The sequence below is a fragment of the Euwallacea similis genome, chromosome 23 (assembly GCF_039881205.1).
Source record: "Euwallacea similis isolate ESF13 chromosome 23, ESF131.1, whole genome shotgun sequence".
Taxonomy (NCBI): domain Eukaryota; kingdom Metazoa; phylum Arthropoda; class Insecta; order Coleoptera; family Curculionidae; genus Euwallacea; species Euwallacea similis.
In genome coordinates, this window is record NC_089631.1 from 464,156 (window position 1) to 480,649 (window position 16,494).

General features: G+C 37.9%; 1 protein-coding gene across 4 annotated transcripts in view; it reads left to right on the forward strand.

Annotated features, from left to right (window-relative positions):
• The window catches only part of LOC136416561 (uncharacterized), a 33,800-nt gene extending 24,261 nt beyond the window's left edge, over nt 1-9,539 (forward strand). The window contains exons 20-33 of one of the 4 annotated variants that reach the window (XM_066401796.1): nt 821-1,052; nt 1,102-1,277; nt 1,331-1,484; nt 1,550-2,767; nt 2,819-3,022; nt 3,076-3,236; nt 3,315-5,819; nt 6,518-7,080; nt 7,246-7,602; nt 7,656-8,119; nt 8,179-8,487; nt 8,667-8,767; nt 8,817-8,997; nt 9,052-9,539. In XM_066401796.1, the coding sequence (XP_066257893.1) occupies nt 821-1,052; nt 1,102-1,277; nt 1,331-1,484; nt 1,550-2,767; nt 2,819-3,022; nt 3,076-3,236; nt 3,315-5,819; nt 6,518-7,080; nt 7,246-7,602; nt 7,656-8,119; nt 8,179-8,487; nt 8,667-8,767; nt 8,817-8,997; nt 9,052-9,158 (6,732 nt within the window). In that variant the 3' untranslated portion in view covers nt 9,159-9,539. Of the gene's footprint in view, nt 1-820; nt 1,053-1,101; nt 1,278-1,330; nt 1,485-1,549; nt 2,768-2,818; nt 3,023-3,075; nt 3,237-3,314; nt 5,820-6,517; nt 7,081-7,245; nt 7,603-7,655; nt 8,120-8,178; nt 8,578-8,666; nt 8,768-8,816; nt 8,998-9,051 lie in introns of all 4 variants that reach the window. The other 3 variants (XM_066401795.1, XM_066401797.1, XM_066401798.1) reach the window with 3 other exon arrangements.
• The last annotated feature ends 6,955 nt before the right edge of the window (nt 9,540-16,494 follow it).

Consider the following 16,494-nt stretch of genomic DNA (forward strand, 5'->3'; position numbering starts at 1 on the left):
ATCCCAAATTAAATCAACTTCGACGTACTTTTTACCAATTCTTCCCTCTAAACCTTCCAGTACTCAACTAGCAATCAGTGTCAGTAATCCAGGTTACTCAAAGCTTAAACATGATTCCAATGGAAATAGTGTATTGTCTCTTTCTAATTGGACTAGGATGGTTCTATTTTAGAAGATCCAAGAAGGTAAATCTTCATGTAAGCACGTACCTTCAAGAAGGTTCCTTTCATGTTATTGAAAACTTTTCAATTTAATTGCACGAAAAGGAAAATATTATTTCAGACTATGGGACTTATTAATGTCATTATAAATATTTTGGCCAGTGCCAACTATCTTGGCACCATTTTATCTTTGAAGATATTTCCGTTAATTTTTCTATTCCCGCAGAAAGCCTTTAAGCAATGGCTCGCTGATCAAATGCGAAAGACTGTGAGTGAGTCTGTGTGTGTCTGAAGTGCTGGTAGAAACATGTTTTAAATTTCCTTTAAGAAAATATTCAAGATGGTTTGCCAATTGGAAGAAAAATACTATTACGTGGAAGATTTGTTTCCCTATTTGGGACTATTTATGTTCGTCATTGTGGCATTATGCTCCTGGATTAAGGTACCTGAATGTAGAGGCAGCTCCATAATACCTCTCCGAAAATAGTACATCCAAAATAATTTTTCTTCGGCTACAAATGTTTTCGTTCAATCCTTGAACCGCACGAGTTTAACGCACTGTGAAGCAATTTGCGGCAAAATGTATCTATTTCTGTCCAGACCTATTTTTTCTGTTGGCACAAATTATCTCAGCATTTTTAAATGCATTTCTGTTATAGTTACAATACGAAGGCAACAAGGCGACCTTAGTAGTTCTGGAGGCCTTCCCCAAAGATGCAGGCACTTACACTGTAAGTGCCAAGAACATCTCAGGAGAAACCTCTTCTACTTCAACAGTATCCGTCAAAGGACGTCTTCCGAACGAAACTTCCGATAGCGAACTGGCCAGCGACATGGAACCAGTAAAACCATCGATTCAGCTTCCTTTAGCTAACACAACTGTTAAAGAAGGTAAGGAGATCCACAGAGAAATGGAGCACCAGCTCATTAAAATCTGTAGGCAACCAAATTCGACTAGACTGCGTAATTGTGGGCCAACCCGAACCAGAAGTTATCTGGTATCATGATGGGCGACCAGTCAAGGAATCGCAAGACTTCCAGCTACTTTTCCAGGGCGATAGATGCTCCCTTGTGATTCAAGATGCTTTACCTGAAGATGCAGGAGAATACAAAGTTGTGAGTATTGTTGTGGTACTCTCAAGAGCAAATATTAAATCAAAATGTCTTAGGTTGCTTTGAACTCAGCAGGGGAGGCCTCCAGTCAATGCGTCCTCAGTGTAGAAGCTAAAGAAGCTCCACAAGAATCCAAAGAAGTCCCTCCGAGATTCGTCAAACTCCTCTCTGATGTCCTGGCAGCAGAAGAAGACAAAGTCACTTTTGAAGGTATCTTCAATCAAAGCCCTCTAAAACTGAAACTTAACTGAAATTATAATTCAACATATAATTAGGTAATGTCACTGGACAACCCAAACCTGAACTCAAGTGGTTGCTCAACAACAACCCAATAACTGACACAGCTCATTTCAAAACCTCCATAGACGCTGATGGGAACTTTAAGCTGGAAATTGAGAGTGTTAAAGCTGAAGATAAAGGAGTTTATACAGTAAAGGCTTCAAATAGTGCTGGAGATGCCAAATGCTTCTCCCAACTCATTGTAAAGTCCTCAAAGCTGTCTGAAGCAGCCAAGCCGTATGAAGAAATAAAATCTGCACCAGTGTTCAAAGAGTTGTTCCATGATAGAATTGCATTTGAGGGAACTCCCACTAAGTTTGAGTGTATTGTAGTAGGAAAACCTAAACCAAAAGTTAAATGGTTGTTTAACGGAAATGCCATTTCTGGAGAAGGATTTTTGATTTCTACATCAGGAGACAGGCAAGTTGTAAGCATTCCAGAGTTGAAACGGGAACATCAAGGTACTATTACCTGTGTGGCTGAAAACGAGGCTGGAAAAGCTAGCTGTGCTGCCTCATTATCCATACAGTCCTCCTCTGAGATAGTCTTGCCAGAATTACCGACCTCACAAATTGCAATAATCCCCAATGAGAGCAATAAACACATAGAGACCTCCTTCTCATCGAACAAAGAGGTTGTCACCAAATCCTCTACAACATCTTCAAGCAAAGTCACATCCTCATCAGTACAATCTAGTAAACCTCACATTGAAGAGCATAGGACTATGACTCAACAATCTCAAACCTTCTCGCAAACTAACCGAGAAGAACCTCAGGTTTATAAAACTCAGAAAATCGAGGAATACCACAAAATCGGAGATGCCCCTCCAGTCATCAGTGAAAAGACTTACATCTACGGAGATCAAGCAGACTCCTCTACTATCAAAACCATTGATCAACAACACCAAATAGTCAATAAACCCTTCAGGATTACCAGGCCTCCAAAGTGGATTTCTCCTATTGTGGGGAAGATCGTAGATCAGGAGGTAGAAGTAGTGCTTGAAGGGGTTCTAGATGGGCAGCCCACACCAAAGATCACATGGAGTAAAGACGGAAGAGATTTGATAGAGTCTGATAGAGTTAAAGTGAGGTTTGAGCATAATAGAGCATGGGTGGAGATCAAAAATTGCAATGTAAGGGATGCAGGGAGGTACAGTTGTACTGCGAGTAATGAGGGGGGGACTGCTGTTAGTACTGCGGATTTGGTTGTTAAAAGTAAGTAATTATATAAATTATTCTAAAATTTATTCAAAATCACTATTTTAGAGACCATATTTCCTCCTGTATTTGGTCGACGTCTTCAAGCACAAGTCATCAAAAAAAACGACAGAGTTATCATGGAAGTTGAGATTACTGGTACTCCTGATCCCACAGTAACTTGGTTTAAAGATGGAGTACCTGTCAAAGATGCTTTATCTGAAACCCGCATCAAATCCTTTGGGCACAGTCACACGTTAACCATCGACAAAGGTACTTTTTTTGCAAATCAATCTCTACATTCCAAGTAATATACTTCTTTATAGCTGACTTAAAGCACAATGGTCGCTATATGGTGAAAGCAGTCAACGCAGGAGGGGAAGCCCAGAGCATCGCAGATATAGCAGTATATGAACCAACCCCAGATACTATGGTCGAAGTAGTGAAAACTGTAGTATTTGAAGACGTGAAAAAGCATGAAACTCTGGTAAGAATGATTTACAGAGTGTAAATTGAAGTTTGAAAGCCAGCAGAGTGTCACTATATCTTCTCTTCTTTTAATAAGGCCTCTACAGCTGACAAGACATCATCAACCATTAGTACTAAGCAGATTGTGCCTGCTAAAGTTGAGGTCAAACCGATAAGCAGCGAGATATCCCAGTCTTACACTTCCAAATCCGAAACCACCTCCACCATGGAGAAATCCTCCTCTCAGCAATCTCATACCTATAAGTTCGAGCATAAAGTGCCAGATATTCCCCTCCCTAAACCTGTAGAGAAAACTCCCACTTATGAAAAAAAGTCGGACTATGAAATTCGGCATGAATTTGTCCCTGATGGCAAGGAGATACTCGAAGAGAAGAAGATTTTGACTGAAGACGGGGGAATTGAAACTAGTTCAATTTCCAAGCAGTCTTCCTTGCAGTACTTTGTGAAGAAGATTAAAGGAGATGCACCTCCAATAGTAAAGGAAGTGCCCTTGGAGCCGGTGCAATCAATTAAGCCGGAAATTTACCAGAAGTTTAGTTCAAGTCAATCAGAAGCTCCGAAATCATTCACTGAGACTAAAATTGTAGAGTCAATGTCAACAGCTCCTCAATCACAAGACTTCAAATCCTCAACTTTTACCAAAGAAGTTACTCGGGAATATAGAACTCTCCCATCCACTCAGCAAGTATTCAAAAGCTCTACTTCAACAACACAGAAAGTAACTCCACCTCCAGCAAAACCATTCACACAAGAATATTCTTCATCATTTTCTTCTACTCAACATTCGTCAGAACCCACTCACTACAAAGCATACTCTTCGGAGGTTATTAAGGAGTTTGGGTTGACACCTGAACCTCCAGCTGAGATTTGCTACACTCCAAAAGACACGAGTACCCAAAAGACCGAGTCCATTTTTGAAAAAATGAAGAGACTTTCTGAAACTTCCTCACCTAGCACACCTCAGCAGAAACAAACTTCAAATGAAAGAAAAGAGTTTTCAGAAAAAATCGAGAAGTCTTATCAAACATCTTCCCACCAAACTTCATCATCGTCATACTCTCATACATACGAATCCAGCTCATCTCCAGCTTTCACTAGCCAAAAAACCAAACATGAAACCATAGAGAGACCCATTTCAGTAGCATCGTCCTCATACTCGACAGAAAGACAATCTTATAGTCGTCCATTATCTGCAATGTCTGGTGAGCCCTCAAGCGAAGCTCTGCAGATGGAAAGGCAATGGGCTCATAAATTTGAACCTTCAAGTCAAACCTCTTGGAGTACGCAAAGTACTCTAGAGAAGAAATGGGCTCCAGTGCAAATGAAATCTGAAAGAATCCAGGAAAGTAGGACTTTTTTAGACAAAACTCCGACTCCCCTTCCTCATTACGTCGGGGAGGTAACTCGCCTGGAAACTACAGTCAAAGACCAAGCTAAAGATGCCTATTCTAGTTCCAAATCTGAACATGTATTTGAGCAAAGCAATATTAGACCTTCACTTAAATCTTGGCCATCTCTTACAGAATATGTGCCCCCTCCCATTAAACCATACCCAATTGAGTCTCTGCCAATAAGGCCTGTGTCAGTGCAAGATATTACCGATGAAGTTGTCTTAGAACCAGGCCCTCCTCCTGAAATTGGATATGCCGAGCCTCCCACACAGAGGAGAAGATCTTATGTAGAAACAATAGAACAAGAATTAGAGCAGGAAATTGCGAGAGAACCATCCAAAGTGCCTCCATGCGCTGTTCGCACAATACCACCTCCATTACCACCAAAGAAGGAATATCCTCAAGCTCCCCCAGTGCCTGCAAGGCCTATAAGATTTGTAGAGACCCCTAAAAGACCTCCTAAGGAACTGCCTTTCGTGCCTTTTAAAAGGTTCCCTGAATTAGAACCATTTCCTTTTAAACCAGACCCAGAGAGACCTAGACCTCCTAAAGTAGGCCCCCCTCCAACTCCCTCTAAATTCGTCAAAGGTAGATTCACAGATAGTGACTATGAAAGTGATTTTGAAGCAGTGCGCATTCCTCCGAAGTGGAAGCCCTCACTGAGTGACACGGAAGAACCACGATATCGCAGAGTCAGAGCTCCTCAATTGGTCGCAACTGGGAGATCTAGATCTCAAGAACCCCAACCTCTGCCTCCATCCCAGTTTGAGCATCCTCCTCAATTTCAAGGTCCTCCCAGGCCTCTGGTGAATTTCGATGAATTCCGAAGAAAGAAGGATGTATCTCAAATCAAGAAAATGACAAAGCACTTTGAACAAGTTAGGAGGGAGGTTTCTCCCCCTAAAATTAAGTCTGCTAGTTCGCCCACTTATGTATATCCAGATAAGAAACCTGAGTCTCCTAAAGCGAAGAAGAAGGTGGTTATTGACGGTTACATGGCGGACACTGACGAGCCGTTCCAACAGAGAATAGTGAAGACTGAACATATTAGTGAGTCGATGAGCAAACAGACTTCACATTCGAGTCAAAAGTTTTACGAGAGTATCTCCACCACTCAGAAAACGACTACTCCTAAACGTGTCAAATTCCCAACCAAGAAGCATCAGACAAGCATTTCTTCGGCTAAGAAGGTTGGCTTGAGTGTTGTTTGTTGATCAATCATATTTTGCTTTAGTTGCTGCTTTGTGTCTGGGGAATGGCCTTAAAGCTGCTGATTCACCCTTTCCAGGATCATATATTTTTATTGATTGTTTTAGAAATTTTTATTTAGTAAATGTGATTAATTGCATGTTTCTGTAAGTGTGACTGAGTTAAACAAAATCAAGGGATAGAATTGAATTAAGACATATAAGAGGGCTCTGCGATGATATTTTCCTCCCCACTTAACTCGATGCTATTGAGGGTTTTGTTGCTCTTCACACTATTTCAAGCTAAACACCTTGATAGCTTCATATTTTGTTCGGTTAGTGGTTAATTTGGAATACTACAAAAACTTCCAAAAAGCTCAGAAATTCCCACTGACCAACATTCGGAATAGGAATTGCGATTTGTTCCTCAATCAACTATCTACTTAAAAAAGGAGTCACTAAATGAGTAGTATTGCAAATAACTTTACCCTTTGCCTTAATTCAATATTTGATACAATCAAGTTTCAATATTTCATTATTCCTTTGCAACAATTTCTGTATAGAGTGGGCCAAATTGATCTTCTTCAGTCGATTAAGTGTTTAAATTCTTTACAGTCCTTATTTGGCCCACCCCTTGGTGCACTACTCACTACTTACCTTAACACTCAACCTCATCAAATATAAAAACAACAATATTTTAGGAATTCGTGGCGACCCCGATTATCACCAGCCAAACGACCCAACAATACACTGAAGAACATCAGCAGCAAACTCATCTAGAATCCTTCCCTTATCAACCAGACCCACCAAGACAAATCAGAGCCAAAGGCCCTCCACCCCCAAGCCCTTCCAGGTTCATTAAGGGTGAATTCCGGGAAAGTGACTACGAAAGCGATTATGAGGGTAGAGTTCCCCCTATTTGGGGTCAAAGTACCGATAAACAGTACCGCCCAGTGAGGCCAGTGTTGACCCCTACTCATCACCAGCAACAGGCTGGGAAGACTCCTACTCCTCCCATGGAATTCGAGAGACCCCCCACGATAGAGGGTCCACCCAGACCAAAGTTTGAACCTATAGAAAAGATAACTCCGGTACCTAAGTCGATTGTGCGCAAACCAAAAGCAATGTCAGCAGCTCCTGTTAATGAGATCATTGTGGCCACTCCGGCTGTACCGGTAGTGAGAAGTGAGACGGTTTATATTCAACCAGGAACTCCTCCGGAGATAGGGTATGCTCCTGGACCAAAGAAGACTCAATTTTATAGGTAAGTGAGAAAAAAATTTTTAAAACATATTTAGTACAACTTTCCCTCCTCCTCTGACAAAATTGAATAGTAAAATTAGCCCTCGGATCACTGTCAGATTTATCCACAATCTCTCATTTATTCCCATTACTCACTCAATTCTTCACATCTTTTCTTGTATCTTAGGACTACAACCTCCGCTCCCTACCAAAACGCAATACAAACAGAAACCTCAAACGTAATGCATTTTGACGAGTCCACCGACACCTGCAAAAGAACCATGAGCGTTCAGCAGACCCACAAAGTAATAAAATTCGGTGATAAGTACCGAAAACAGGAGCAAATCTCCTCCTTGGAACCATTACCCTTCACCCCGGAACCGGAACGCCCTAGAAGAGTCACTAGCGTCCCACCACCTCCTACTCCTAGTAAGTTTGTGAGGGGTGAGTTTCGGGAAAGCGACTATGAAAGTGAGGTTGAATCTGCAAGGATTAAGCCCAAATGGAGACCTGGGGGGAGCGATACTGAGGATTTGCATTATCGGTAATTTCCTGGATCGTTTCATCTTTGAAGTTTTCCTAGAGCAGTTGTTTCAGGCCAGTTGCAGCTCCGCCTTCTACCGGTTACACCTCCCATACAAGTCAACACCAAAAAGTGATAACTCCCATGGAATTCGATAGAGGGCCCATAAAGACCACTATCACTACTGTGACCGATTCCACTGATGGCGAAACTAGAAGGAAGCACTTCAAGAGGTACTCGGATAGTACTGAAATAACCAAAAGGAGTCATTCCTATGAGCCTCCTGCGAAAATCAAGCCTGGTACCCCTCCAGAATATCGGTATGTGGGTAACCAGAGATTGACAAAGGAATCTGCATCCAAAATAGCTTCACATCACATGGACAGCATGACTAAAGAATTTAAATCAAAAACTCAACAGTTTGTTCAGGACGTCATCGAAGATGTCAACAAGAAGCAGCAACAGAAGCCGATTCTAAAGGCAGCTACAGATGGAGATGCCCAGGTTTATAGGGAGGAAAATAGAGCTATGAGTCATGGTAAATTTCCTTATCTCCTAACCCATATGGTGTAGGTTTCTTAATATTAACCCCCCTAGGGACCAAGCATGTAGATCCAGACACTGGGCTCATATACTTCAAATACGACTTCGGTTATGAGTTCGGCATAATCCTCCCCGGTGAATCGAAATCAGGCGAAATTCCTGTTCCCAAAAAAACTATAATTGAACCCCCAAAAAGGACTGTAGACATTGACATGCCAGTCTACCATGAAACAACCCAATCTGGTGGGGCACCAACCCCTCAATTTAGACCTAAAAAATTCACAAACAAATGGGATCCTACTTCGGAGAGTGAGATGTCCGAGTATGAGGGCGACTCCAAGAGGAAATCTGGATTATCTCAAGGTTCGCGTTGGGAACCATCGTCGTGTAGTCCTTATTCGATGTCGCCTAGTTTACCTTCAAACTCTCCTGCTTTTAATCATACTTTCGCAGGTACTTTGGTGTGCTTTGAATGGCTTTTCTTTACTTTTCTGCTATTTTTTTTGTGTCTCTCTTGATCCTCAAAACTGCTCTATATTTAGATCCAGTAGGCACTCAGACGCCTCCAAGTCGCTCAAGCACTCCTGGTGCCAATCGAATGGTGATCCAACCGGGACAACCTAGACCTCCGATTTTCATAACTGTAAAAAAACCTTCTTATTCAATAACTAGTTTTGACGGTGATATTTTAGCCTTTACGTGATATAGCAGTTGTGAGTGGGCAGACTGCAAAATTTGAGTGTATAGTTCAATCAGAACCTTCTCCCAATATCATTTGGTCCAAGGATGGGAGGATAATCGAGAACTCCAAGGACCGTCAGATTCACTTCAGAAATGGTGTTTGTAGGTTGACTATTTTGCCTGCTTATCCAGGTAAGTCTCTATTTGTGCGAGGTACTGGAAATTTCTCATGTTTTGATGGTTCAGAGGATGCAGGTACTTATGCCTGTACAGCAACAAACCCAGTGGGTAGTATCAACACCACAGCCACTCTTCAAGTACCAGGTGAGAGAAGATCTCAGTATCTTAAGTAATTGGTGGTGGTAATGGGGTTTCACTCACTCAACCCCAAAGAACTCGTAACAAATCTACTCACACGAATTGTAATAAATTTTCACTGCCGATCTTTATCCATGTGGTTCATGTTCTTTGTTTTTAATGTTAAGAACGGTCATATGAAAGAGGGTTTTTCAAAGGTATTTTAGTGTGCTTTTTCTTTCGATAACAACCACGAAACGCATCATTTAATTTTGGCGCTCCGTGGATTAAAGCATTTTAGTCATTGAAACTCGTTCTGGTCATTATTGTTGTATTCTTCGCTCTCATCTAGTGTTTAGTTCATTCTACCTATAACGCAGTACTTATTTATTAAATATTTGTGTATGTTGACGAATTAAATGCTTTTTGCAGAATAATTTTGTAGTTAATTTGCACCCTCTTCCTTTCCTGGTAGTTAACCATTTTTGGCGTGGTGGGAGGATTTCTTATGTAAATACATGCACCTGAGAATACATCTTAGAGGGAGGCTTACGGCATAGTAACAAGTGACTTTATGGTGGGTGAGACTAAATTTTTAACACTCAGAATAATGTAAATACTCAATAACGGGGAATGGTGTATGGTTCTGATGGTGTTGCCTTAAAACCTTCTTAAAAATAATGAACCTTACACAGATGGTATTAGAATGGAATAGACACGTTACGAAACGAATATGTAGGTCAAAAATTTATTTTTTTAACGAATATTATCATCAGTCCAAGTTTCCAAGGTGAAAGGCTCACATTACATTTGTGGTTTTTCGACGAAGGATTTCCAAAGAATTTCCCTTAAAGCATCTAACGGAAGAACTCCGAAGACATTGAAGAAACAGACGTGTTTTAACTCAAAAAGTTTCTATAATGGAAAACTCAATTTTTTGTGTAAATAACTGGAATATGTTGATAACAATAAGTTGAAGAAATTAAGATATGGGAAGTCTCTTCATTCGAGTCAAAGAGGGAAAAATGGTTTTCGAGAGTTACGTAGTGGAGATTTAAGCAGTTTCATATCGCCTGAGGATTTAAGCGAATTATTTTTTTTTATATTACAGGCACACCACTGATTCATTAAAATTTTAATTTTTTATTGAGAACCTTAAACTTCATTTACACACCTTAATTTTTCTGATGCAAACAGCAAATCTTCAATGGGTAAAAGCATTTTCCTTCAGCTGTTATGATAGGGACTTTAATCGGTGTTTAGAAAATGCTGCCACGCTGATCGATTGAATTTAACGGTCGTGCAAGATTATCCATACTGAGTCTCAGTAAAACTGGACTAACTGGATTAAAATTGAGAGTAATTGTCCCATGTTGAATGTGCTCTTCTTGGCCAATAATCACCAAGCTCCTTTGGTACAAACTGTCCCTTTATCCGTGATTATCTCAATGATTCTTACAATTATTTCGGTACTTAACCAAGCAATCGATAGGCTTTTCAACAGGGGCATTCTGCATGGAGTGAAGCCATAAGAGTCATTACTTTTCTAGCAACAATATAGGGGAGAGTGAGGCAAAGATGATAATTCAACCTGACAGATAAACGACTAGACAAAAAATGGCGCCATAATAGTGTAGAGTTTCTTTCATTACCGACATGGATAGATAAAATCTAAAATTTCTGTGCCGCCATTTGTAAAAGTTACGAAGTGATTTATGTTATTTAAATTACGCTTAAAAGATTTTGGTAGTAAATAATCGTTTTGTTTCGTGCACGATCCGTGATACAAATTTAATAAGGTAACTTAATTTAAAGGTAAAATAGGGTGTTGAACACGATCGTGATATTTATTTTTTATAAAAATATCTGTTTATTAGTCAAAATCGCTGAAAATTAGTAAAATGTGATTGTGAGGCAAAGATAATAGCCATTTTAACGGGTTCAAAGTTATTAGAGTCGCGAAGACAAGAACAGTTGTCGGCTGCTGCGAAGGAAGCCAATAAAACAGCTGGTCGTGGTTGTGGTCGCGGACGTGATCGTTTAAGAAAAATGATTGAAAGTTCTGAAAACACCAAACATGATAGGCAAGTAGAAATGTAAATAGATTCTGATTAAAACCTCATTCTCTAAAAAAAAATCAAAATTAATAATTTTCAATTATTCAAAACCACTAAAAATATGTTTTTCGTTAGTAATGTTAAAAAATATTTACTATCTTTACCACAAACGAGATAAAGATAGTTTTTTACTTTTCTGGCCACAATTCAACAGCATTACGAACAACAGCTAAATGACCTGTAGCTAAATTGTAGCTAAATGATCAAGTTATCTAACAATTATTTTCGTTTTTTTTATAATTATAAATTTGCTCACTGAAGTCGAAAATATTTTACTATATCATTTTAGCCCCACTCTCCCCTATTAATAATTTTTATTGGAAGATGTTTCTTCATGTCTGGAAATAGGATGCAGAAATTTTCCCTTTTACTCTTACTTACTACTCTTTTTGTTTTCTAGAATTGTTTCTTCACTATTCCTTGTATCTCCCGGCAAAATGTATGTTCTCATGAGATCTCTTTAGAACGCCTTGTTACATTTTTTTAGGACTATGACGCGTTCTTTTCCATGGGCATGGTATTTGGTCTCAAAAATGGCAATATTCTAGCCAACACAACGTATGATTAATATTATGAACTTACATTGTTTATGTAATGTTTACTTACTACATCAACACATAAATGCTAAACGGCATCTAATGCGTTTATTCTTTTTACCAAAAAAAAAAATTTTTAATTATTGCCCTTAAAAGATCTTACATTCTCAAGGCCTTAAATGTCTCTTATACCAGCGAAATTGATATAAGCCATGTTTAACTCAATCACAATATTTTAATGTTTGGTATTTCCAGTTTAGTGTGCCTTTCTGACTCACCTTGTATAATAAATTAACCGTTATCGTTAATCGTTAAAATATATCAATATTAAAGAAATTTATTTTGTTTCATCGTATAGTTGTTAGGACTCTTATATTATAATCGCTTTTGACTTTTTTGGAACATACGAAGCAAGTTTGTTATTTTCTCGGAAACGTTCTAAAATCGTTTAAGGCAGACGATTTTTGTTTGGTAAAAATTTTGGAGGAATTTTTAATTTATTTGTTTTGTAGGTTCCAACTAACGCGATTTTTTTAAAATTAAGTTTTGCCCCAATGGTACTCATATACATATACCAGTTATCCGTGGTTAAGTTTCTACCGGTGTTGTGTATTGGTTTACTAAGGTCTATGACCACATTGTGTGCCAAACTTTGTGCTCTATCGTCACCTCCTTTTCCGTCATACACCTTTCCTCTCAAAAAAATTAATTGTTCGTGCGCAATTTATCCCAAACACATAGATTCTATAATTAACCGGTTTGTTAGGAATATATTGAATAAAGCTGAACCTACCTCTGAATGGACAGAAAATTTCATGTATAGTGGCATGTTGATTTATACAGGGTGCAACGTTTAACCTGGAATAACGAAATATTTCGAAAACTAGGCACCCTGTAAAGAACTGTTTAGTATAAAACTTTAATCATTCTGAGAGGGAAAGGTATTGATGCTAAAGTTGATTCTCTTCCACACTCCGTGTGGGCGGAGTGGAGGTTAACTTTTTAATTTCAAATGGGAACCTCCTTTTCTTACAGATTCGGATAAATCGACTAAAAATAAGAAAAATTTATATGATTTTTTTTTCAATTAATGCTAGAAAATACTATGATTAATGAAATTTTATTTCTCTTTCACTCATGATTTACCGAAAGGTTTGATGATGTCTGTTTTAGCATTAATGAAAATCTGAATTTTTGTATAGCTTTTATTTAAATTAAATGTTCAAAATGGTGTTCCCGAACTTCAATGCACTTATTTATTTGTGTTTTAAAGGACTCTTCACATCTACGAAGTGTTTTCTGAAATATTGGCACAAGCGTTTATAAATCGGAGAATCATATCCTCATGTGTTATGGGTGTTTCTTTATAAACCTGATCTTTGAGATATCCTCAGAAAAAGAATTCCAGTGAAGTAAAATCTGGAAATCTAGCAGGCCAATGCACCGGATCAGAACTGCTATTCATCGACTCTTAAAATTATAATTAAGGACTTCCCATGCCACCGCAGAAAGCCGGATAACCGTTGTTTTAAAACCATATGTTCTGACCCACTTCTAAGTTTAAGTCCTGAAGTAATATGGACACTTCATTTTCCAAAATATTCCGGTACATTTCAACATTCAAGTTGTCTTCAACTATGTGGGGTCCAATAAGTTTACTGCCAATGATTCCACACCATACGCTAACAGTCCAAGGACGCTGGTGCTCAATTTGTCGAAGCCAATGCGGATTTTCAACACTCCAGTAATACATGTTATGCCTATTAACTGCACCATACCTTGTAAACGATGACTTGTCAGAGAATAATACACAACGGAAAAAAATGGAATTTTGTTCTGTGTCCAGGTGCCCACTCACAAAACTTTTAAATGATTTTGAAAATCTTCCTCATGGAGCTCTCGGTGTAAAGAGATATGATAAAGATGAAACTTCTGCATCCTCAACATTCTCAACACACTCATATGAGAAGTTCCTAATAATCCTGATATTTCTCTTGTGCTCATTTGAGGATTAAAAGCCGCAGCATTCAGGACTGCAATTTGATTGTTTTTTTCACACACAGTATCTGGGCGACTTCTTTTCTTCTGATTTACAGTCCCTTCAGTAATATTTTTATTAATCACACGATAGAAAGGATTCTGGGATTGTGGTCTTTTAGGAAAACGCTTACTATAGAGATTGATAGTATTATCTAAATACCTACCAGCTTCTCTATACACCAACCAACACCATTTCGATTTTTCCTTCTACGGTCAAATACTCCATCGTGAAGCACTATTAACAACAACAACAAGAATGTTTAAAAGTAGATGTTTTATTTGTTTTATTTTTATTTTTTATTATATTTTATTATCATAGAATTTTTTTTTTAAGTGGAGGTTTCCATTTAAGATATGAATTGAATTTCGATAATTACAATGTTTTCTAGCATGAATTGAAAAAAATGTTTCGGGCAATTTTTTTTTTTAATTTTTAGCCGTATTATTCGGATCTGTAAAAAAATGGGGGTTACTATTTGAAATAAAAAAGTAATTTCCACTCTTTCCACCCGGAGGATGGAGGGGAATTAACTTTAGTAAACGACTAAGTGAATTTTTATTCTTAATTTTTGTAGCTTTAGGAGCAAGTTTAGTCCACTTTTTCGTATTTTCCAACAAAATAAATAAAAATTCCAGGGCCTAAATTAGCATCTCCACGTTCAATTTCCTTATTTTTCGCTCCAAATTCCCTTACCTCCGAATCGAAAGAAAAAGCGTCATGGGATACATGTTCCTCTTGTGTTTCATCTGTACTTGACAATATGTTCTCAACCGGATTATCGTGAAAAAACCTGTCATCTTCTAAAATAGCTCGTAATTCTGCATCAGTAAATAGTTTCTGCATGGTAATAAATGTTTTCTTAAGATAAATGAATATAATACATAAAATCGTCGAAGAAAAAAAATGATAAAACTAATAAATATAACAAACCTATATACCAAAATGTAGGAACGAATAAGGCGGGATTGAAATAAATGTCCCTTTTGAATGTAAAAAATACATTTTTAAGCAAAATAATGTTTTCAGTCGATTCCTAAACAATCCAATTTCTATACAATAATAATTCTGTTTCGGAGGAGGCCTGTATTGCGGGGTCAATAATGATCATCAAGGCAAAATACCTTTTTTGTTTACCCATAAACAAATTAAAATTTACGCTCTGGTATCTCTAACATAAATAGAAGAGTACCTGGCAGCTTATTTTTAAAAACTAAAAAATGAAGGATTTAGGATTAAATAACCAGACGCGGGGCCAAATTGACTTCGACAATGCATTCCAAAAGTTAAGTAATAGTAGATGTTTTTTTGTAATTAATTTTTAGTTGTAACAGGAAAACAATTTTAAAGTTTCATAGGTTAATCTGTAAAGTCACCACTAAGGGATTTTAAAAAAACCTACGAGGTACCCCTCGGTGATAATTTATAAACAAGAGTGTTTTTTCTTAAATAAATTAGCTAAACTGCTCATCCAAACTCTGTTTACTTTATTCATCAATAAAAATGGATAAAAAGGAGTTGCCCCATATCAATCAGGTTTTTACCGAAATATTTGGAGGTGAAAGTGGTGAGTACCAAAGTGATGTGGCTCATACGGTATTCCAACCCACCGCACCGTGATGTAAAACCCTCAACAAGAATTCTTATTGTTACGTGGTAGCCCCAAAGGAGGGATGTAGACCTAAAAGTGTGAAGCAATTAAAATTCTGCCTTTAATAGCAATATTACAAAAAAATCATAAATGGCCCTCATAGAAAATTACATACGTGGCACCTAACTGATTCTTGCTCAGAATGGACTTAAAATAGTCCTTTACAAAAGAGCGGATTCTAAAGGATTAATGGAAATAAACCAGACAGGTATTATATGAGGATGTAAAGGGCACAGAGATAAAATATTTTGGGAGGTGATTTTAGAAATTGAAATAATAAAAAAGTCCTTATAAATATATCCAAAAATTGCTTCTTAAAAGGGCTGGAACCCTTTAAAGGGGAACTCTGAATATGGTTTTTCTGCAGTATTTTCGAAACGATTTGTGTTAAAATTATGAAATTTGGTATAATGTGATAAGTTGAAATGGGACAACTTTTTTTGTGTCAATAATTGTAGATTTTAGTCAGAAGCATCACATACAGGAGGTCTCCTACATAAATGTTGCCCTAACTTTTTGTTTGTGACATTTCTTGATTTTTGAAATTAAATTACGGAATCTCAAATATTTTTGAGTGAAAAAGGTCCTCTTATTTCATCTTGTTAGGATAGACCGTTCTCTAGAAAAATGAGTTTTTATAAACTGATGCACGATTAAATGAGCATCCGGATTGCAACTGGTAGAAGGACCCACATATCTTGGCCAATAAACAAGACAATAATAAACATAAAACAAATTTACTGTCCAAATCCTCTTATAATTTAATATGAGAGCTTCTGATTTCATTCTATTTAAAGCTGCATTTTGGGCAAGCTTCCATCGTACGTGGGGCGAGACAATCCCCATCGGTTATTTGTTCACGTCACCGTTGGAGGAAACATTATTCAGTTTTCTCGAGAAGGTATTGTTTTCATATGGTAATAGTTAAAAATACGTAGCAAAAACAAACTGGTTGTTATGAAAAGAAGTTTCGAGAAGGATAAGTCTGGACGTAGAGCACATAACTTGAATCTAAAAGTATTACAGTTTTGCTTTTCCAGACGCCTCTTT